General features: G+C 44.0%; 2 protein-coding genes across 9 annotated transcripts in view; one reads left to right on the top strand and one right to left on the bottom strand.

Annotated features, from left to right (window-relative positions):
• Positions 1–3,554, top strand: part of LOC135512974 (5'-AMP-activated protein kinase catalytic subunit alpha-2-like) — a 20,878-nt gene extending 17,324 nt beyond the window's left edge. The window contains exon 11 of the mRNA XM_064935540.1: positions 103–3,554. Coding sequence (XP_064791612.1) covers positions 103–359 — 257 coding nt within the window. The 3' untranslated portion in view covers positions 360–3,554. The remainder of the gene's footprint in view (positions 1–102) is intronic.
• LOC135512973 (FYN-binding protein 1-like) lies at positions 2,956–20,676 on the bottom strand. Of its 8 annotated transcripts, XM_064935534.1 has the most exons (19): positions 20,465–20,673; positions 20,209–20,313; positions 16,868–18,330; positions 16,555–16,745; positions 15,778–15,951; positions 15,445–15,583; positions 15,121–15,257; positions 11,886–11,911; positions 11,535–11,708; positions 10,903–11,062; positions 8,925–9,110; positions 8,353–8,437; positions 7,931–7,965; positions 6,744–6,813; positions 6,587–6,658; positions 4,487–4,548; positions 3,902–3,938; positions 3,680–3,776; positions 2,956–3,576 (listed from the first exon to the last, which is right to left on the bottom strand). In XM_064935534.1, exons 2-18 carry the CDS (start codon positions 20,215–20,217, stop codon positions 3,701–3,703), a joined length of 3,096 nt encoding a protein of 1,031 aa, XP_064791606.1. In that variant the 5' UTR covers positions 20,218–20,313; positions 20,465–20,673; the 3' UTR covers positions 2,956–3,576; positions 3,680–3,700. The 8 variants fall into 8 exon arrangements, 6 of the variants coding, with proteins under 6 accessions (XP_064791606.1, XP_064791607.1, XP_064791608.1 ...); XM_064935535.1 differs by having other exon boundaries at positions 16,567–16,745; positions 20,209–20,672; XM_064935536.1 differs by lacking the exon at positions 4,487–4,548 and having other exon boundaries at positions 6,567–6,658; positions 20,209–20,673.
• Positions 20,677–23,667: the final 2,991 nt, after the last annotated feature.

Below are 23,667 nucleotides of genomic sequence, written 5' to 3'. Positions count from 1 at the left end.
TTTTCCTCTTATTACAATTGTACGACAATTGAGTACAGATGAGTAGCTCCAAAAACAAACACTAACCTTTCCTCTCCTTACTGCTCCTTTCCCCCTCTCCAGATGACATCATGGAGGCAGTAGGGTTTAAGTCAGGTTCTTCCACCCCTCAGAGGTCAGGCTCCGCTGCAGGGCTCCATAGACCCAGACTCATTGTGGACTCAGCCTTACCTGCCGTGGATCTCCCCCAGCTCAGCTCCTCCCTGCCTGGGTCGCTGTGCTCCAGCTCTGCCCTCATCACCTCCACCCCGCGCCAGGGCAGCCACACCATGGACTTCTTTGAGATGTGTGCTAGTCTCATCACCACACTGGCCCGCTAGAGAAGGTTAACCCCGCTGGATAACGTGAAGTCAGGAAAACTCCAGGTCCTACTTGCATAACCTCTAAAACAGAACCCTGCCCTGAGCCATGTAGTTAGACAGTTTGATATCGGTGTGATCCTGGCCTAAGTTTAGTAGAGCACTGTCCGCCTAACCACATATCTCGGGTCAGTTGTGTGTTACCTCCCTATGTTATAGGTTTAGGCTGGGCATGGGAAACTGATTCTAGATCTGTGGTTAGGCTTCCTGTCTGTCGAGAGCCAGTCTTGCCATGGGAAAGGTTAGGGGTTAGAGGTCAAAGTTGATGGGGCAGGGTCACGTTAGGTCAAATCTACTTTATCCCATAGACTGTATAAAGATGGGCAGCTCCTCCCACATTACTCTCAACCTCCAATCAGCTGCGGAATAGCCATCACCATAACAGAATTGCAAACAATTTCATGCATCCGGTTTTCAGGGATACAGTTAATTCAACTTAGCTTTCTTTTCCGCTGAAAACCGGTTTTGTGAACTCCGCTAAGACGTTTTTCTTATGCCTACTATGTTAGGTTACACATTTAATTTTTTATTTTAAATGGTTTTTATAATGACACAGATTGTTACCCATATCATATTTATATTACTATCATTTTGAGAGAAATGTTATTTATTTTTAGAGATTGTTTTAAAGGCTGTGTGTGGTTACTGATTATTGAAGCACTGCTGATGTTTGAAGAGATTTTAGGTGATGAGGTCGTAGAGAGGAGGCTAGCTGACTGGCAATATTGTTCGGTGGATTAGTTGGCATTGATGCTAACGTGGCTACCAGACGGAGGGAGGGAAGTGTGTCTGTAGCGAGCCTCAGAGGACTCTACGGCACGGAACCTTTCTCTATGTGCCTTAACACAAATGTTGCGTGGTGGCAATGTTTTGTTTGTAGAAACAGAATGGAAACCATACGTGTGTGTAAAGGAGTGACAGACCGAAGCTTGCCATTGATTGGTCAGGAGGAGAAGACATACTGTAGTTTGTCAATAATTAGTCAGCAGCATACTACCCTGCATACCACTGCTGGCTTGCTTCTGAAGCTAAGCAGGGTTGGTCCTGGTCAGTCCCTGGATGGGAGACCAGATGCTGCAGGAAGTGGTGTTGTAGGGCCAGTAGTAGGTACTCTTTCCTCTGGTCTAAAAAAAACAAACAAATATCCCAATTGGGGACACTACCCTGTGTAGGGTGCCGACTTTCGGATGGGACGTTAAACGGGTGTCCTGACTCTGAGGTCATTAAAGATCCCATGGCACTTATCGTAAGAGTAGGGGTGTTAACCCTGGTGTCCTGGCTAAATTCCCAATCTGGCCCTTAAACCATCATGGTCACCTGATCTTCCCCCTCTCCCCTGTAACTATTCCCCAGGTTGTTGCTGCAAATGAGAATGTGTTCTCAGTCAACTTACCTGGTAAAATAAAGAGATGAGATCTGACTAATATAACTATAGGTAGAACAAGAGAGGGGGAGAGATAGATATGCGAGACCACTGACTGATTAGAAGTTGTATGCAATTATTGCATATATAGCTCTCTGGTCTTTAAGCAATACACGTGTGGTATATGGCCAAAGGACTGTTCTTAAGCACGATGCAGTGCGGAGTGCCTGGATACAGCCCTTGGGTTTGGTATATGGCCAATATACCACAGCTGAGGCACCTTTTTGCTAGTAAAAATACATGTTATATGGTCTGATAACATATCAGCATTCAGAGCTCGAACCACCCAGTTTACAAAAATGGAACAAATCTCCCTTTACTATTTTCCCGGTGGTTTACAGTCTTCAACTCCTGTCTGTCCTGTTCGAGCCAGTGAGGACTGGGCTCTGGCTGATCGGATTCATGCTAGTGTGTGTTGTGTTCTGGTACCATGAAGGTGATCTGTTAGTGTGTTTTGAGCCACAGAGAAAAGATACTAAACCTCTTCTATCCTAAGTCGCAGTGAGTGCAGTCTGTTCTCTCTGTATGAGACTATACATTTTAATACGGAACCCAGACCTATCTATATTAGATATAGGGCAGTGTTTCCCAAACTCGGTCCTGGGGACCCAAAAGGGAGCACATTTATTTTTGCCCTAGCGCTAAACATCTGAATCAGCTGTGTAGTGCTAAGGCAAAAAACTAAATGAGCACAACTGGCCGTGATCAGGAGTCCCATAGGAATCCCATAGGGCGGTGCACAATTGGCCCGGCTTCATTCGGGGTAGGCTGTCATTGTAAAATAAGAATTTGTTCTTTAACCGACTTGCCTCGTTAAATAAAGACTGTAGCCACTACAGGGCCAGGGAAACTCTGCTGCAAGACTCATGCAATTACCCACAGCAACACCCCTGTTCTCTGCTCATACAAGGGGAAGATATTTACACACATCCACTATACCATTGTAAGGGTTAAGGTGTGTTGTCACTGTCACACAGTGAAATGTACCTCTCCCTCAGTCTGTGTTACATGCACTGCATGGTGGTGTTCTGATTTGCACTTTACTGAGAATTTGTCAAACACAAACTGACCTATACAGTAGACCGCTGCTTTGAGTTTATGAATCACCAGATCACAACTAGCAGAGCTAGAGGCTAAATGTTACATCTCTTTAATACTTATGGGAAATTCACTGGGAATATAAAAAATAAGACAAGTCTCATATGGCAGGCATCCTATTCCCTGTGTCGTGCACTACATTTGACTGAGCCCTATGTGGCTAACCCTCTGTCACGTAGTTTATGACACAGGGAATAGGGTGTAATTTGAGACACAGAAGTAGCTGGATACAGTGAGTTGTAACAATTTCCAACGTAGACACTTGTAAAGATACAGTGGAACCACAACCAATGGTATGGTGTCGCATAATTGTCATTCTGTATAATGCCCTCCATAACCCTGGACGGACATCAATACAAGAGATTCAATCCAACACCGCGCTATAGCTGCCTTGACATTTAACAGTAATTTCAAATTGAAAGGTAATTGCCGACAACTGCAGCATTTATCTTGAATGCCATCTGTGAACACGGTTACTTTAAGGCTGCATTGTCGACTAGAGTGCTCAGATTGAATCCCAGCCTAAACAATAACAGATAGTCCATCCGATTGCAGGTTGTCCAGACAGATTCTACAAGCCTCTGTCATCTGAGTGATTGCCGATTGCCCATGGCGATGACAGACATACCATCTTGCCGTTCTTCCTGTGTTCACCAGCTGCTCAAAAGAGAGAACAGACCCAGGCGTCATCAATGCCTTATTGACTGATCAACGGTTCTGCTCAGTGGTGACTATTGGAGCTGTAAAGCAACTTTCTCACCTGTAGGTAGTTTGTAGTCTACTAAGCGTCACTGATGATGATGTCTGCATACAGGTCAGGAGGAGGAAGAACCACCATATCTGCTTCCTCTTTACACCTACAGAGAAACACACAGATGCCTGTGACACACCCACTCAGTGACAGCTCAATAACATTCACAACCCAAGACAATAATCTGTCTGATAAATTACACAATGTGGCATTTATTTCTATCTAACTTACAGGTACGCCGTCTCTTGTACTCCTATGTCCATAGGGCCTGGAAATGAAACGATGTTAAAGGTATTTTCCCACTCATCTGAGTGTTAGAGTCAAAGGTAGAAAGTTAATTCCTTTCATTGAACTCATGAATTCCAACAACATTCTTTCAACGATTATGAGTTGGTTTCCTTGGCCCAGCTTTCTTATTGAGTCAATTAGACCATGCCAACTTCAAGCTCATCTTTCTAAAACAGTAAAGGTTATTTCAGAATATTTAGGAAAGTTAGCTGACGAACCCCTCGGGACTATTAAATGTAGGATTTTAAAATAATCCTGCAGAAAAAGGAAATAATTCATGGAGGTTTTTGTAGGTTGAATTTTAAAATCAAGTCAAATAATGTCAATGTGGAAGTTAAACTTCAGAAGCCTTTTTTTGCATTACAGGAAAGTTCTCCTGCAACGGGGCGATCAAATGAAGATCCTACATCTTTATTAAAGAAAGGCATGCACAATGGATCATTTGTGTCTTGGTAACCAGCCCAAGGACAATATACCGAATGTGTGGAATGTGTAGGACACAGAATCCACCCATAGCGCGTTACTTACTGATCGGTTCTTCAGGTTCAGGTTCTTCAGGTCTTAGAGGGAGACAGTAGGGAAAGAGAGAGCTGGTAGAGTAAGGAGAGAAGAGAAACAAGAGAAGAGCAGCTGCTGAAGAAAATGTAGCCTATTTCAGAAGAGCAGAATAGCATACTCTGAGTTGTCCTTATGTTAGGCCCTGATCTGGCTATTCCATATGGCTGAGGGCTTCACTAGTTAATGTAGCAGACAATATTTGCTTAGAATTCCATAGCATTATTTTATAGTATGAATAATACAGTTGAACATGGCTGAATAAGATGATTTGAGTGAGTGCGCACATGAAAAGTATTCTGTGTTGAGCAGTTAACAAAGAAACAGGTCCTCCTATATGCTTCATTGAGTTATGTAACTTCAGTTGTGAAAGAAATGTTGGGCTATATGTTTTGATTTTTAATACATTCTAAGGCTGCATGATGAGACTAATGACTTGAAAAAGTTGCATGAAAGGCATGAGCTCTGCTTTGTTTGTTGTGCAGGCTATACACAATTTCTCAGCTGCATCCCCTTTCTGTGGCCGTAATGCCACCCCCCCCAAAAAACATCCATGCCTTTTGCGGCCAGTGGCCGTTGTGCCCTTGGGCTGAATATAAGCATTTATAATTCCCTTCTCCCGGCTGCATGCTGAAGCACCGCTCACTCACATGGCTCTGTTAGGTGATTGGGTCTCTCATAGGCTACAAGTGAAGACAGACACCAGGGACTCAACTGCTCGCATCCTTGTCCAATTCCGAGGTGCATATTGAAGATATTTGAAGAACTGTCCACATTTACTTTGTCAGCCAACACGATAAGTGGGCCTAACGAACAGCAAAAGCACTAGCCTATGTCAATCTACAATCCCTCATAGTACAAAAGTTGACCAATTTATTCTGTGTGAGAAATAAATATTCCAAACATAGCCTGGGACAGTTGTGGAATATGATAGAGCCCAAATTAATACAACCGCTAGCATTAAAAAACATTTAAGCAATGAGCCTGACGCAACAGGTGGGAACGTTTAGCTTCAATTTTGATAAACTTGACTATTTCTTCACATAAGCGCAGCAGTGCGCACACGGCAGTAGGCTACTGTATAAGCGCGTATGTTCCATTAGCAGAAACTCAAGTGAGCATACTCAAGTGACGACAAATGCGATTATGCATGTATTGGTTATATTATAAAAGGTGCATTATGGTAAATTATCTTCCCTAAACTTAACTCACTGCGTATGCATCTTAGGCTCCGCACCCGTTGTAAAGTGGATTAATGTGCTTCATTTTAAAGAAGTTACTTGGCCACTTCAGTTGTGATAGAAACCTTATCAAAACATATAGGCCTATGGGCTAGGCTACATGAGGTGTGAGACTATGATTTGAAAAAGTCACAAAAAGAAAAGAATGCGCTGTTCGCCTTAAGCTGGGCATCATTCACAAGTGGTAATATATAATTCACAATGTAATACTGTCACCCATCACACTTCATTTTATCTTGTCATATACGTGTGAAATTAGTTTTGATTTAGAATGACCATTATCATGCACCTGTCTCGAAACAGGGGCAGCGAGAAAAAGTATTCTATGCACTTAAATAGCAAATGTAGGACATCTTTTCCAGTGGTTCATTTTCATGCCAGCCAGGTAGGCTATACTCCTGTTGTAAAGAGAACCAGTGTATAATATTAGGAAAGTTAAGAAATAAATAGCAGGCCTAGCCTATAGAAAGCTGATGGGATCCTATTATTTTTAACAGAGGCCATCAACTCTTCTCACTCATGCAATTGCATTGCCTATAGAAATGTTGCAACTTGAGCTCATGGGCTCTCATGAAGTGTTTGATTAGATTTTCAAATACATTTGCATTGATGTCAGAGAGATTAGAGGGACAATAGAGTGCAGAGTACCAGACAGTCAGCATGTTTGGTAGGCTACTAATGACCAGCAGCAGCAGAGCTTGGTGAAAGCCAATTACCATGACTAAACGGTCACGTGGAATTTGACTGCCATCATGACTGATTGTGTGGCGGTGGTAATACGGTCACCATAACGGCCCTAGAGAAACATTCACCTTTACCCCTGTGTGTGTACCTCATGATGGGATCCTCTACAACTGGTTTGTGGAAGAAAGTGGCCAGCTTCTGAAGTGCTTCATGTCTCACCCTGCAGAATAGACAGACATCAGAATGGAGGCTATTGGACAGAATATTGTTAATAGTATTAAAATCATTATCTGTGTGTGACTCACTGCATGTCAATGCCATCTATGCTGGCATCACTGAGTATGTGTTGGTTGTGGATGCTAGGCTCTCTGCTTCCTGGAGGAAGAACAAGCACACAATAATAGCCAACAAGCAATAGTTGTAACTAAAATCTCTTTGGCTTTCATAAGGAACAAAAGAAATGTAAGAAAAACAGGAATTGAAGGAAGGTTAGTGTAAAGCTGTTCGCTGATAGTCAGGAAGCAAGTTCAGGGAGTGAATACATTTAATAAATGAACAAAACACGAATAGCGCAGACATGAAACAGCAACAATGACGACTGGAGAATAAGCCAAAGGGAGTGACATATGAAGGGCAGATGCCGACCAAGAAGATCCCGGGGATCAGGAGTGGACTGGTCACCTCTGCTAAGGCGCGGGAACCTGTCGAGCCGGCTGAGGTGCGGGAGCATGACGACCTAGAGCGCCGGAGAGAGCGCATACGTGACAGTATCCCCTCGCCGGCGTGTCCGGCTCCAGCCGCAGGATGCCAACCAAAGGGACGATCCCGGGGACCCAGAGCGGACCGGTCGCCTCCACTGAGGCGAATAAACCTGACGAACCGGCTGAGGCGTGAGAGCCGGCTGAGACCTCCCCGGTTGCCTCAGTCGAGGCACGGGAGCCTATCAAACCCGCTGAGGCACGGGAGCCTATCAAACCCGCTGAGGCATGGGAGCCTATCGATCCAGCTGAGGTATGGAAACCCGTCGGGCCAGCTGAGGCAGAGGAACCGGAGGCCTCCCAGGTAGCTCCGGTTTGGACACCCTGACTCAACATCACCTCCAACACCAAAACAAACACAAAAAACACTCCCTGATGCTTCCCTTTGTTGAGTTGTCATTCTGTAACGCTGAGAGTCAGGAAGCAAGTTCAGGGAGGGAAGCCGGTTCATAAATAAATGAACAAAACAAGAATCACAAACAGCGCACCAACATGAAACAGGAACAATGATGACTGGGAAAGAAACCAAAGGGAGTGACATATAAAGGGCAGGTAATCAAGGAGGTGATGGAGTCCAGGTGAGTGTTATTATCGTAATGCTGGTGACAGGTGGGCGCCATAACGAGCAGCCTGGTGACCTAGAGGCCGGAGAAGGAGCACACATGACAGTTAGGCCAGTCACGGCTCATTGATAGTTAGATCATTGTGTGGTTTGACTGTGGTGTTTCACTCACCCATATCTGGCATGGACATTGTTTGGATGTGGTCTCTGTAGAAGAGAATGAAGAACATTCATATGTTAAACCTGCATGGATTTTGGATGCAGCTGTAATCAGACATAGTACCCTCAACCTCGTGTATAAACCTTGTCTATACATATTCCATAATTTACATTTAAGTCATTTAGCAGACGCTCTTATCCAGAGCGACTTACAAATTGGTGAATTCACCTTCTGACATCCAGTGGAACAGCCACTTTACAATAGTGCATCTAAATCATTAAGGGGGGGGGGTGAGAAGGATTACTTATCCTATCCTAGGTATCTCCCTTCGTTAAATTTTTTTCCAATTAAAAGGACATATACTCTAACAGTCCCTACTTCTAAATGTCACTGTTAAAATATTCAATATTGGAATTTCTGTGTTATGGACTGACCTCTCTGTTGGGTCTTCCTCGATGAGGGAGGAGAGAGGTTCATCATCATCATCATCATGTGCCCACTCCTCACTGTCGTCTGTGACTGGGGGGAGAACACAGTTTATTTGGATCCACAATATGGCATGTGTGCATGTTGTGATGACCCTCCCACTCTGTATGCCGTATTCCTTCTCTTTGCTCTCGTTTTCCTTATTAGGATGCCAGTGGGCGGAGCCGGGAGGGTCGTCAGTGACATGGGACATACCTGGGCCTGTCCCAGGATAAATATACCACTTCCCCATTCATGGAGGAGACTCTCTCCATGCAGACACCTTTATAGATTTTGTTGTGGTATTTTTGTGGCCTTTTGTTTGTTTGCTTTGGCACCTTTCAACACCCCACATTATCACATTTATGCACCACTCACTTACACTACTGATTACACACACCATTGTTAATTGTATTTAGTTTACTTAATACATATATTTTGTTATTCCTCGTCTCCACGTTGTCTCCCTTTTGTTATGAACTTCGAGCCAGTTCGTGACAATGTGCACTAAATTATTGACTGTAATCAGTGAAGTACTTACAGCTGCCTGTATCTTCCTGAAGTGGGTAGTGATTGGATGTCCTGCTGTCCATACTGGCCACCTCGCCTCCTCCCTGTTCTACCATAGTGGTAATGTTTTTACAGCTGATGGCCCGAAAAGCCCTCTTCCCCATTTCCAACATCTCCTTATTGTCCAGCTCCACATCGCTCACTGAGATGTATCCATCTACATACACACATACAGTACCAGTCAAAAGTTTAGACACACTTAGTCATTCAAGGGGTTTTCTTAATTTGTACTATTTTCTACATTGTAGAATAATAGTGAAGACATCAAGACTATGAAATAACATATGGAAAAATGTAGTAACCAAAATAGTTTAAACAAATCAAAACATATTTTAGATTCTTCAAAATAGCCACCCTTTGCGTTGATGACAGCTTTGTACACTCTTGGCATTCTTCAACCAGCTTCATGAGGAATGCTTTTACAACAGTCTTGAAGGAGTTCCCACATATGCTGAGCACTTGTTGGCTGCTTTTCCTTCACTCCACATGAGTTGGACTGCAGATTGTGGAGGCCAGGTCATCTGATGCAGCACTCCATCACTCTCCTTGGTCAAATAGCCCTTACACAGCCTGGAGGTGTGTTTTGGGTCATTGTCCTGTTGAAAAACATGATAATCCCACTAAGCGCAAACCAAATGGGATGGCGTATCGCTGCAGAATGCCGTGGTAGCCATGCTGGTTAAGTGTGCCTTCTAAATAAATCACATTAATGTCCATTGCTCGTGTTTCTTGGCCCAAGCAAGTCTCTTCTTATTGGTGTCCTTTATTAGTGGTTTCTTTGCAGCAATTGACCATGAAGGCCTGATTCACACAGTCTCTGAACAGATGATGTTGAGATGTGTCTGTTACTTGAACTCTGTGAAGCTTTTATTTGGGCTGCAATTTCTGAGGCTGGTAACTCTAACCTCTGCAGCAGAGGTAACTTTGGGTCTTCCTTTCCTGTGTCGGTCCTCATGAGAGCCAGTTTCATCATAGCGCTTGATGGTTTTTGAGACTGCACTTGAAGAAACTTTCAAAGTTCTTGAAATTTTCCAGAGTGATTGACCTTCATGTCTTAAAGTAATGATGGACTGTAATTTCTTGTTGCTTATTTGATCTGTTCTTGCCATAATATGGACTTGGTATTTGACCAAATAGGGCTACCACCCCTACCTTGTCACAACACATCTGATTGGCTCAAACGCATTAAGGAAATAAATTCCACAAATTAAATTAACAAGGCACACCTGTTAATTGAAATGCATTCCAGGTGACTACCTCATGAAGCTGGTTAAGAGAATGTCAAGAGTGTGCAAAGCTGTCATCAAGGCAAAGGGTGGCTACTTTGAAGAATGTATTTAGATTTGTTTAACACTTTTTTGGTTACGACATGATTCCATATGTGTTATTTCATAGTTTTGATGTCTTCACTATTATTCTACATAGTAGAAAATAGTTTTAAAAAACTTGAATGGGTAGGTGTGTCCAAACTTTGACTGGTACTGTACATATAACATATACAGCTGTAGGATCTTAATTTGAGCCAGTTTTCTACAGCAGGATAATAATCCTGAAGCAACATGAAATGTGAATTATTATTTGTGGACATTTTTGTAGGGTTTGATACATTTTTCATTCGGACAAATCAAGTCTGACATTTCAAATGGGAAATGACAAGCTTTAGAAACCTTTTTTACTGTGCACCTGTTATAACCCGGGTTAGGGATTGTCCGGGGTAGGCCGTCACTTTAAATAACAGTGTGTTCTTAACGGATTTGCTTAGTCAAATAAAGGTTAAATAAAATATAAAATAACTAACTGAGATGTACCCCTCTATTCACACACATAGATATGTAAACCTATATTCAAACAACTACTCCAGATTTTGAGCCATTCATTTGACAGATTTTATGCACATCTGTATTTGTGTAGAGGTCAGAGGTCAGGGATTAGGGAGGTGTGTAACCTACATGTATTAGTGCTGTCCCTGGCCAGCCATCTTCCTTTCGGGCAGTTTGTGGTCCGTATGATGCTGACTATGTCCCCGTTCTTCACAGCCAGGTCGTTCTTATGTCCTTTAGACGCTACCATCACTGTAGCCTGGTATATAGCCTCCTTCTGACCTGTTATCTACACACACACACACACACACACACACAGGTAAATATACTCTCAGCAGCCCATACTGTATTTACTGTAGAGGAACATGATTAATGTAATGTAAGTCTGTTAATCCATTAACGGCATAAACTGCTAGTGGGGCTGCTACTGTTGATATTACCTTGTGTATTAATCTGTGTATAACAGAGCGTATTAGTGTAGTGTGCAGTGTATATACTCGCAACACTTTGATATTTCTTTGATAAGTCCCGCCCCTTCTCCCATCGTTAGTATCCAGATTTGAGATCCAAAATCATTCATTTATGTCATTGGGAGACTTGCTCAAAAATTCAAGTCAAAATAAATCTCTCTGTGATAGAAGTTATTACCATGTTAACATGTTGTTCAGATAATCTGACATCCTGAGGAATGAAATCACACTGGTTTCTACTGCCGAGAATACTATTTCACCCTCCTCTCCTCTCCCCTTAGGGTTACTTACCTTAAACTTCTTCATCTCATTTTCCTTCTTCTCTCTCTCTTTCTGCTCTTTCCTCTCTCTTTCTTTCTTCTCCTTCTCAAAACGTTGTTTTTCTTTCTTTTTCATTTGTTTCTCTTCTGGGGTTTCCGAGGCAGTCTTCTTCAAGAACAAGTCAGTCTTGGGTGTTTCTTCTGTCTGTAAACAATTGGAAGATAAAGGACATGTCTGTCCAGATCTTTACTGGGTCATTCGATTGACACAGGATAGATGCAGAGAAGTACCTGAGCGATAGATCAGGCTTACTGTGTGTAATACAGACCTGGGTCAAATACTGAGCTATCAACTAATCAAAACACCCAGAATATTCCTTACCGGAAGCTGAGTCTCAGCATAGGGGTCTGTGAAAGATGAAAGGAAGAAAAATAGTTAAGAAAACATGATGACATCTGAGCCCATCATTTCTGTTCAGTTGTTTTATTGGCTGTAGTTATGGCTAGATAAGATCCAATCATGAGTGAGAACGCAATATCAGTCTTAAGGGTGATAGGAGAAAAGATTAAGATGTCTCCGCTCAGACATAAAAACACATTAGCCTCACTGCCTGGACTACATTACATTACATTACATTACATTACATTACACACACACACATCTGACCTCATCTCTCATACCCACAGCTGGAAAGTGTCATATGGTGGACAGCATCTAATGTTCTTTCTGATGCAACATGGCGCCAACAGAGATGGTCGCCTCGCTTCGCGTTCTTAGGACACTATGCAGTATTTCATTTTTTTATGTGTCATTTCTTACATTGTTACCTCATCAACTTACCAACATTACGATCAGGAATATGACTTTCCCGAAGCAGATCCTCTATTTGGACCACAACCCAGGACAACGGATCGGATCCCAGTAGGCGACCCAAAACAACGGTGCGGCACAAGGGGCAGACGGAGCGGTTTTCTGGTCAGGCACCGTAGACGGGCACATCGCTCACTGTCCCCTAGTATACTACTCGCCATTGTCCAGTTTCTTGACAACAAGGTAGACGAAATTCGAGCAAGGGTTGCCTTCCAGAGAGACAGAGATTGTAACATTCTCTGTTTCACGGAAACATGGCTCACTCGGGATACGTTATCAGAGTTGGCACAGCCACCTGGTTTCTTCACGCATCGTGCCGACAGAAACAAATATCTCTCTGGTAAGAAGAAGGGCGGGGGTGTATGCCTTATGATTAACGAGTAGTGGTGTGATCATAACAACATACAGGAACTCAAGTCCTTTTGTTCACCTGACATAGAATTCCTTACAATCAAATGCCGACTGCATTATTTACCAAGAGAATTCTCTTCGATTTTTATCACAGCCGTGTATATCCCCCCCAAGCAGACACTTCAACGGCCCTGAAAGAACTTCATTGGACTCTTATGTAAACTGGAAACCACATATGCTGAGGCTGCATTTATTGTAGCTGGGGATTTTAACAAGGCTAATCTGAAAACAAGGCTCCCTAAATTTTATCAGCATATCGAATGTGCGACCCGGGCTGGCAGCATTCTGCATTATTACTACTCTAACTTCCACGATGCATACAAAGCCCTCCCTCGCCCTCCTTTCGGCAAATCTGACCACAATGCCATTTTATTGATCCCAACCTATAGACAGAAACTAAAACACCCGTGCTCAGGTCTGTTCAACACTGATCTGACCAATCTGATTCCACGCTTCAAGATTGCGTCGATCACATGTACTGGGATATGTTCCGGATAGCCTCAGACAACAACATTGATGTATACGCTGATTCGGTGGGCGAGTTAATTAGCAAGTCCATCGGTGATGTTGTACCCACTGTGATTATTAAAACCTTCCCCAACCAGAAACCGTGGATTGATGGCAGCAATCGTGCAAAACTGAAAGCGCGAACCACTGCTTTTAACCATGGCAAGGTGACCAGAAATATGACCGAATTCAAACAGTGTAGCTATTCCCTCCGAAAGGCAATCAAACAAGCTAAGCGTCAGTATAGAGACAAAGTAGAGTCGCAATTCAACGGCTCAGACACGAGACGTATGTGGCAGGGTCTACAGACAATCACGGATTACAAAAAGAACACCAGCTCCGTCGCGGACATCAGTCTTTCTCCCAGACAAACTAAACAACTTCTTTGCTCGTTTTGAGGACAATACAGTGCCACTGACACAGCCCGCTACCAAAACCTGTGGTCTCTCCTTCACCGCAGCCAACGTGAGTAAAATGTTTATACGTGTTAACCCTCGCAAGGCTGCCGGCCCAGACTGCATCCCTAGCCGTGTCCTCAGAGCATGCATACCAGCTGGCTGGTGTGTTTACGAACATATTCAATCAATCCCTATCCCAGTCTGCTGTTCCCACATGCTTCAAGAGGGCCACCATTGTTCCTGTTCCCAAGAAAGCTAAGGTAACGGAGCTAAACGACTATCTCCCCGTAGCACTCACTTCCGTCATCATGAAGTGCTTTGAGAGACAAGTCAAGGATCATATCACCTCCACCCTACCTGACACCCTAGACACACTCCAATTTGCTTACCGCCCTAATGGGTCTCGACCCCACCCTGTGCAACTGGGTCCTGGACTTTCTGATGGGCCGCCCCCAGGTGGTGAGGGTAGGAAACAACATCTCCACTCCGCTGATTCTCAACACTGGGACCCCACAAGGGTGCGTTCTCAGCCCTCCCCTGTACTCCCTGTTCACCCATGACTGCGTGGCCATGCACGCCTCCAACTCAATCATCAAGTTCGCAGACGACGCCACAGTGATAAGCTTGATTACAAACAATGACGAGACGGCCTACAGGGAGGAGGTGAGGGCCCTCGAACTGTGGTGTCAGGAAAATAACCTCACACTCAACGTCAACAAAACAAAGGAGATGATCGTGGACTTCAGGAAACAGCAGAGCGAGCACCTCCCTATCCACATCGACGGGACAGTAGTGGAGAAGGTGGAAAGTTTTAAGTTCTTTAGCGTACACATCACGGACAAACTGAAATGGTCTATCCACACAGACAGCGTGGTGAAGAAGGCGCAACAGCGCCTCTTCAACCTCAGGAGGCTGACGAAATATGGCTTGTCACCAAAAACACTCAAACTTTTACAGATGCACAATTGAGAGCATCCTGTCGGGCTGTATCACCACCTGGTACGGCAATTGCTCCATCCACAACCGTAAGGCTCTCCAGAGTGTAGTGAGGTCTGCACAACACATCACCAGGGGTAAACTACCTGCCCTCCAGGACACCTACACCACCCTATGTCACAGGAAGGCCAAAAAGATAATCAAGGACATCATCCACCTGAGCCACTGCCTGATCATCCCGCTATCATCCAGAAGGTGAGGTCAGTACAGGTGCATCAAAGCTGGGACCAAGAGACTGAAAAACAGCTTCTATCTAAAGGCTGCCAACATACTGCCAACATACTGAGTCAAATCTCTAGCCACTTTAATAATTAGAAATTGGATGTAATAAATGTATCACTAGTCACTTTAAACAATGCCACATTATATAATGTTTACATACTCTTACATTACTCATCTCATATGTATATATTGTACTTGATAGTAGAACTTACTGTAAGGTGCCTGTGTCTTACTCTTCGCGGTTCCTTTCTTTTTCTTGGTGGGTTGACCCTTGACCTTCTGCTTGGCTGAGGGCATGTCCTCATAGGCATTGCCACAGCGCTCATTGGTGCAGTCTTCTGCCTGGGCTCTGGAGAGTTGGGGGTGGGAGAACGGTCAGTCAGTGACAAAACATGACATAGAGCACTATTCTAGTGGAGAACAAGAGCTGGATATGTTCTTGAGAACTAGGTACTTTGAGAGAGAGTAAGAGATAGCTGTTTGTTAGATTGTCTGCATTTAGTGGGGCAAACTCAGGGTCACCATATTCTCCGTACCCCCATTGAGACACCTCTAATTCCACTAAGTCTGCAGGCTGGAACTCCGGGGCTTCCAATTCCAGAACATCTGATCCTACATCCTCAAACTCAGGAATGTTGAGAGCAGAATCAGCTGAAGGAACAGGAATCTCCACAGCTGTGAAGAGACACAGATAGTTACTCAACAAGAACAACCACACACTGATAACAATAAAATATCCTTTCCATTTTAGTGTGTGTGTCTGGGAATGTGAGATATGCTTGTTTATGTGTAATGTGTTTTGTGAACACAATGCTGTGGAGCTCTTTAGAAACAGAACATGTCCAGTATGAGAAGTTGGTAGAATGGACCATAGGCAGTCAGGTCCACGGAGGGGAGTTGGGGGAGTTTCTCTGGCGGGGATCCTCGGGTGGAGGCCTCTGGGAGGCGCTTTCTCGGGGGAGGAGGGGGCACCACAAACCGGTCTGGTAGGAGGTCCCTTGCACCCTTTTCTGCTATCCCCTGCAACATAGGAGACGCCTGCCCTAAAGAGAGAGAGGGAGGGGGAGAGAGAGAGTGAGAGAGGTTCAATACTAAGAAAGCTAAAGCAGTGAAACCTACAGTGTAGGTTATAGTGTTGTTGTAGTGTAACGCTGTGAAGCGAAAAGACTTCAGTTAACACTTATGGCCTCTCTAAAAGGCTTTGTTAAAGTTGAAGACAATGACAGCAGCACCCAATCATGGCAGACACGCTGTTCCTCTACACCACAGTGACAGTGATAGTTTAAATACCTTCTCTACTCCTCCCTACTCTTCTCCTCTCTTCCTCCTCTACTCCGCCCTACATTCCTCCACTCCCGTTCTCCTCCTCTACGCCACCCTCCTCTCCTCCACCCTACTCTCCTCTTCTCAGGACAGAGTTGTTTCTGGCTCTGAGAGGTAGAGAGGTATTTTACCTGCTGCTTTTTAGTGTCTGCAGCTTTGCAACAACACCCATTGTCTTGCCTGGGGTGTAAGGGATGAGCTGCACTCCTGTGTACTTCATGTTCAGAGTACAAAAGCAGGGTGAACAGAAGATGGAAAGAGAGGGAGAGGAATAGAGAGAACAGGGGTCTCAGGGAGAGAGATGTACAGAGAAAGACACTTACTAATGTCAATACCTTTGACTAGGGCCGGTATCAGGGGTGTAGGGGCCGCCGCCTCTGCCTGGTCATCGTAGTCGATTGGTGGGAGCTCAGGTAGCGATTTCACCGGGGTGGGGCTAGGGCTGTGGGGGGGTGGGGTTAGGTCCTCTATGGTGGGCATGGCAGGTCTGGAGGGGATGTGGGTCATAAGAGGGCTGGGGGGGAATGGAGTTATTATTATGTTAATGTTAACAATATGGTAATTTATCAGACTCTTTCATCCAAAGTGACTGGGGGAATAGTGTTAATGTGTATGTATTGAAGGTATATTGTGTACCTGGTGAGCGTCCTCTTAGCTTTCTCCAGGGCATTGAAGATTATCTCTGATCCTCTTTTTTTTGGTGGACTCATCTCTTCTGCTCGTCCTAGAGCCAACAGGGCCGAGAGTGGCCGTTCCTGGACCCCCACGGGCCTCTCAGGCTGGAGGGATGGGGGTGCGACTGAGGGTTCACCAGCCGGGGGAGGGGGGGTGTGAGAGGGAAGTGGAGAGGCAGAGGTCTCGACTATAACAGCAATATCCACTACTACAGACTCAGGGTCAAGTTCAGCAACTGGAGGTGTAGGGGGAGGAGGAGGAGAGGGGGTAGGGTCAGGGGGTGGGGATGGAGTGGCGATAACAGGTGGAGGTGGGGTGGAGGTAGAGAGTGTATGTGGGGAGGGGACAGCAGGGAGTATATGGGTGACTGGGGGAGCTGGTATTGGGCTGAATGGGGCAGTAACAGGGGAAGGGGTAGGGCGGACTGATACTGGCAAGGTGGGGGCTGGGATGGTTTCAGGACTGAGGATTTCAGGGATGTGATCAATGATAGGAGGGTCAGAGATCACTGGGATGGGGTTAGGTGGTGTAACGACTGGAATGGCTTCAGCTGCAGGTTTCAGGGTGGGGGGTAACAGGGTAAATACTGGGTTACGAGTCAGCTCCAGGGGTAAGGGGGAATCTAGTACTGGGGCAGGTATCGAGGCAGGGGGTAAGTGAACAATGTGTACTGCTGGGGAAGGTGGGATAATGACGGTACGTATAGGTATATCACCAGGGGGGGCTGGGGTTCCGAAGGTGGTTAGAAGCATGACAGGTTCAGGGTCAGCCAGATCTGGGCTGTGTCCAGTATGGGGAAAGGAAGAAGCTCTCCCCTCTTTCCTCTTCTTCCCTATTTTCACTGACTTCCCGATGCCCAGAAAACCCTTCTTCTTTGTTGTGTTTATGGGCGGTGGTGACATGTCTACCAGCTCAACACTACCCCCCTTAGACCCCCCCGGGGACAGCAGGGACACCTTGTTCTTCATGGCCAGGTCTGCTTCTTTCTTCTGTTTCTGGTCCAGCAGATCTGACCTCACCGCTACTTCTACAACATCTTTCCCTCCATTCATCCTTTCATCCGACTTCTCTTTATCAGCCTTCACCTCTGCCTTCTTTTTACCTAGTAATTTCACCTTCCCCTCATCCATGTCTTTGCTCTTCACCTTCTTCTCCTCCTTGACGATGCCTCTGGATGCGATGCCACCCGGCCCCTGAAGGGAGGAGAGGAGGGAAGGTCGAGCACCGCGCGGTAGGGAGTGCGAGTTGGAGGGTGTGTGAGATGTGGAGCTGAGGGAAGGAAGGCAGTTTGTAGGGCTGTGAGGAGGAGGCAGGACTTTAGGTTTCTCAGGGAGAGCAGATTTGGTCCCGGGCTGCTTCAGCAGCAACACTTCGTCATCCTGGAACTTTGCCCTCAAGGACTTGAAGTCCAGAAAGTCTTCTTCCTATCAGACAGAGAAAGGAGGGGAGGACATTACAAAATTGTAGTGTATTTGAGGTTTAAAAAGGATTCTGAAGTTTGTCATTTCCACTTTGAATTTATTTAGACTTGATTTTGTACCAACCACTACAAAAATGGAATTCATTATAATCAACATAATAATTCACATTGCCTGTTGCTGCAGGATTATTTTCCTGCTGTAGCAAACTGGCTCAAATTAAGATCTTACATCTGTATCTCTCTCTCTTTTCACAGTCTAATTCAACATGAAATAAAACAAAGTGACCGTATCATTATTTTCAAGGTGGGTTGCACAACCCCCAAAGCATCTTCCAGACACTCTGGCACCAAAACTGCCAATAGAAACCCATAGAAGCCTAATTCCTTTAGGTGAGAGCCTGGGGGTAATAGAACTATAGGTCAGGGGCCCTGGGCTTTTGTGTGTGTTGACGGACCAGTCACCAGTTGGGCTGCTATACCACATGATGGCTATTCCCCACACACACTAAATACAATCTGAAGTTATTACAAAACGTGTTGCCATTACCTACATTAAATAACGTTACATTTAAACAATAAAGCCACACATAGCAATAAATGAGAGAGAAGAACCACCTAATAGATGTTGAGGCAAGCAGAATGGGCATCATGCCAACTCCCCATCTGACTAAAACTGTATTCATGGTAATGACCTTCATTATGGGTGAATGGGGTTGGTTATCACGCTTTGTACTCGTGTGTATTTCTCATCAGCAGTCGATCTTAGAAGACTCTTTTCAATATTAATAGGAAGTCCAAGGTCTTGGGTTAAAATAGGGACCCATTTTATCCTCCTGTCTTATTTCAACATGGAGTTACAAGCCATCGAACACACCTTGTCCACTTGTGACAACCAGCCAAATCACGGGTTGGTTGTCACACAGTATGGGTTTGGTTGGAACAATGTTTGCTACTAGTTTATTCCTTTTGTAACAGGACATTAAGCAATATAGTATACTTATGCAATAAGGCCAGAGGGGGTGTGGTATATCTCCAATATACCACGGCTTAGGGTTGTTCTTAGGCATGACCAAACATGTTTATAAACTGGTTACCAACCTAATTAGAGCAGTAAAAATAAATGTTTTGTCCTACCCATGGTATACGATCTGATATACCATGGCTGTCAGACAATCAGCATTCAGGGTTCGAACCACCCAGTTTATAAAGAGGTTTTAGAAATCGCCTTTCTTTGATGGAACGGTATTCCCAACAAAATTCTGCAAGTTATGCCTTGAGAACAACATATGACATTTCGAGTAAATGTGTGTGTATGCGTGTGTTTGCACGCATATAGATTGAGAGTGTGTGACAGAAAATATGTTTGTGAGAGAGAGGCAACAAACCCAGATAGCACAGATACCTTGGCCCAACGGATGTATACATGATGCTTCGGGAAAAAGCAGTTTAAGACATTGTTTGACAATTTGCCAGACGTCTCACAGATGTTTGTAGAATAGCTACATTCGAAATGCTACAGTTCTACATCGTTTATAGTCGGCCAGGCATCAACATTCTTCCCAATGTCCAATCGCTCTCCACACCACATATACCACCCCCCACCCCAACATAATTTAAAAAAAACTTTGAAACACAAATGCCCCTCACCTCAATGTTTTGTCATGCTGACATGAATTGTTCTGGTGGATGAGTTCTTTCAAAGAATCCACACATTTGAATTGTACAATTATCACACAGCACCCCGTAGAGTGGGAGTACTATGCACTATGACAATCAACCCCTGTCTCCGCTATACCGGGACGGCGCTGTGTGCGTGCAAGGGAGAGAGAAAATGAGAAGCGACCAGTACTGAAAGTGTAATAACACCACATAAAAGTATTACCTGATCCATCGTGCGTACTTCCACCAGGCAGAGAGACAGCTATGGGTAGCCTTGTTCCGCCGCTCTTGTATTTCTCCAGGTGTCAGTTTCTGCCTCTCATTCTGGCTATTTCATGTAGCGTCATTACACCAAGCAGTTACACAAAACAATCAACGCAATAACTCGGAATAACTTTTTCCAGTGGCAACAGCCCAGGAGGCTACCGGTAATGTTACTGTTGTCATCAACTAATAGAGGATTGGGCTAGTCTACATACCTTTATACTCTCTCAGGATGTCTTCCTTAGCTTCAGGGGTGGACGGTCTCGGAAGAGAGTCAGGTGGAATTCTCTCTCTCGCTCTCATATAATTATTCACGCTCACGTCGCAGAAACGGTCCGTCCAGCTAAACGGGTCAGTCAGCCAGCGGGTATCGTGGTGTCTGTCGAGAGCGCAAGGCATTTCAACGCAACGTGCATGATGAACTTTCTGACAGCTTTCATCAAAAAGGAATGCCGTCTGACAGGTGTGCGTGCGTGTCATTACTCGCAGCTGGTGCCATAGAAGCGCGATTGTTGACAAACCACAATGAAATGTTCATTAAACCCTCCTTTACCAAGGTAGGCTATACACTTTGCTCATATGACACATGTTGGGCAAACAGAACCATGTTGCCTAATTACAGATGTGATAGTCTACATCCTATTGTGTGTGCCTATTAATATGGCAGTGATAGAGAATATTTGGCCCTAGAACCATGTTGCCTAAAGCTATATTAAATATTCTAGACCAGTGGTTCCCAAACTTTGTATAGTCCCGTACCCCTTCAAACATTCAACCTCCAGATGCTTACCCCCTCGAGCACCAGGGTCAGCGCACTCAGATGTTTTTTTTTTTTTTGCCATCATTGTAAGCCTGCCACACACACACACTATATGATACATGTATTTAAACCTCTACAGGATCAGTGGGCAATGAGTAGGCTAATGCGATTATCACGAGGTTGTAAGTAACAATACAATTTCCCAGGACATAGACATATCTGATATAGGCAGAATGCTTACATTTTAGTTAGCTACTGTAAACTGGACAGTGCAGTCATTACAGTGAAAGAATACCATGCTATTGTTTGAGGAGAGTGCAAAGTTATGAACTTGACAAGTTATTAATAAACCAATTAGGCACATTTGGGCAGTCTTTATACAACATTTTGAACATAAATGTAATGGTTCATTGCATCAGTATTAAACTTTGAAGATGCACTGATGCCATCTAGTGGCCAAAATCTAAATCGCTCCTGGGCTGGAAATATACATTATGGCCTTTCTGTTGCATTTCAAAGATGATGGTACAAAAAAAACGTTTTTTTCTTTGAATGATCTTTTACCAGATCTAATGTGTTATATTCTCTCACATTCATTTCACATTTCCACAAACTTCAAAGTCTTTCCTTTCAAATGGTACCAAGAATACGCATATCCCTGCTTCAGGTCCTGAACTACAGGCAGTTAGATTTGAGTGTCATTTAGCCGCCCATTCTTTTTCCATTTTTGCATACATTTTTTTGTTTCTTACAACTCCATGCTAATCACATTAGCCTATGTTAGCTCAATGGTCCCGCAGATGGAACACTGATCTTGAAAAAGTTTTCAATCATTTTCCACACAGTCTGTGCCTGTATTTAGTTTTCATGCTAGTGTGGGCCGAGAATCCACTCTCACATAGGTACGTGGTTGCAAAGGGCATCAGTGTCTTAACAGCGCAATTTGCCAAGGGAAAAAACTGAGTGCAACCCTATCCAGAAATCTGGCAGTGGCTTCTGATTGAATTACATTTTCACAGAAAATTTGACGTTGTCCGTAAGCTTGAGTTCATTTTCACACAAAAAATAATACAATGATGGAAAGACCTGTGTGTTGTTCTTGTTAATGCAGACAGAAAAGAACTCCAACTTCTTAAATCAAAGCCTCAGTTTTTTCCGCACATTGAATATAGTTGCGGAGAGTCCCTGTAATCCTAGATTCAGATCATTCAGGTGAGAATAAACATCACCCAGATATGCGAGTCTTGTGAGAAACTAGTCATCATGCAAGCAGTCAGACAAGTGAAAATTATGGTCAGTAAAGAAAACTTTAAGTTTGTCTCTCAATTTAAAAAAAACGTGTCAATACTTTGCCCCTTGATAACCAGCGCACTTCTGTATGTTGTAAAAGCGTTACATGGTCGCTGCCCATATCATTGCATAGTGCAGAAAATACACGAGAGTTCAGGGGCCTTGCTTTAACAAAGTTAACCATATTCACTGTAGTGTCCAAAAAGTCTTTCAAGCTGTCAGGCTTTTCCTTGGCAGCAAGAGCAACTGCTTGCACGCGCGTTACCACTCCACTATGTCTACCTGTCATGGCTTTTGCACCATCAGTACAGATACCAACACATCTTGACCACCAAAGTCCATTTGATGTCACAAAGCTGTCCAGTACTTTAAAAATATCCTCTCCTGTTGTCCTGGTTTCCAGTGGTTTGCAGAAGAGGATGTCTTCCTTAATTGACCCCCATAAACGTAACGGACATATACCAGGAGCTGTACCAGGCCCGCCACATCTCTTGACTCATCCAGTTGTAACGCATATAATTCACTGGCTTGTATGCGAAGCAGTAATTGTTTCAAAACATCTCCTGCCATGTCACTAAGTCATTAAGTCCTCCACAACAGTATGGAGCTTGCCGGTCCTAGCCAATCGGTAGCTCACCATATAAGACGCTTCTAGCCCCTTCTTATTAATGGTATCTGTTGCTTTTATTACATGTCTTACTACTTGAAAATTGCCTTAATTCTTGCTCTTAAAACTCATGTGGCTAATTTTTCAAATTGTCATGTTTCGTTTCTAAATGTCTGTGCAAGAGTGAAGGTTTCCTGCGAGAGAGTAACGGTTAATGTGTTTAGATGTTAATTATTTGACTTGGCTACCTGTATTTGACATTGTGTTGTTATTTCACTCTACACAAGATGGTATCATTTTATGTTTGGTAGTTAACGAGGCTACTCAGGCGAGTAAAAAACCTTACCCAAATGTATATTCCCATTGGAAAATATAAATGTACTGTTTGAAAATGTGAATAAAATGTAAAAAGAAAAAAAAAGAAAAGTGAATGACATTTTATTTTGTGTTGCGCGTACCCCTGGGAGTACGCCTACCCTAGTTTGGGAATAGCTGTTGTAGACAAACAGACACAGAGAAAAGGGACACCACTTGGGGAGTCTGTCAGCATTCCAAAGTAGAGAACAGGGGTATTTAAAGTGAATTCCAAAGACGCAGCCAATTAAGAGAAGGAAACATAAAGATTTAAATGGACATGTAAAACCATGATAATACATGTTATATTTCCATAATGATATGGCTACTTAGAGAAACACATGTATGTCATACTGTAGGATATTATTCATACAATTGGTCTACTAAATCATAATTAAAGCCATCCT

Source organism: Oncorhynchus masou, chromosome 24, assembly GCF_036934945.1.
Source record: "Oncorhynchus masou masou isolate Uvic2021 chromosome 24, UVic_Omas_1.1, whole genome shotgun sequence".
NCBI lineage: Eukaryota > Metazoa > Chordata > Actinopteri > Salmoniformes > Salmonidae > Oncorhynchus > Oncorhynchus masou.
This window is presented reverse-complemented; position numbering and strand designations above follow the sequence as displayed.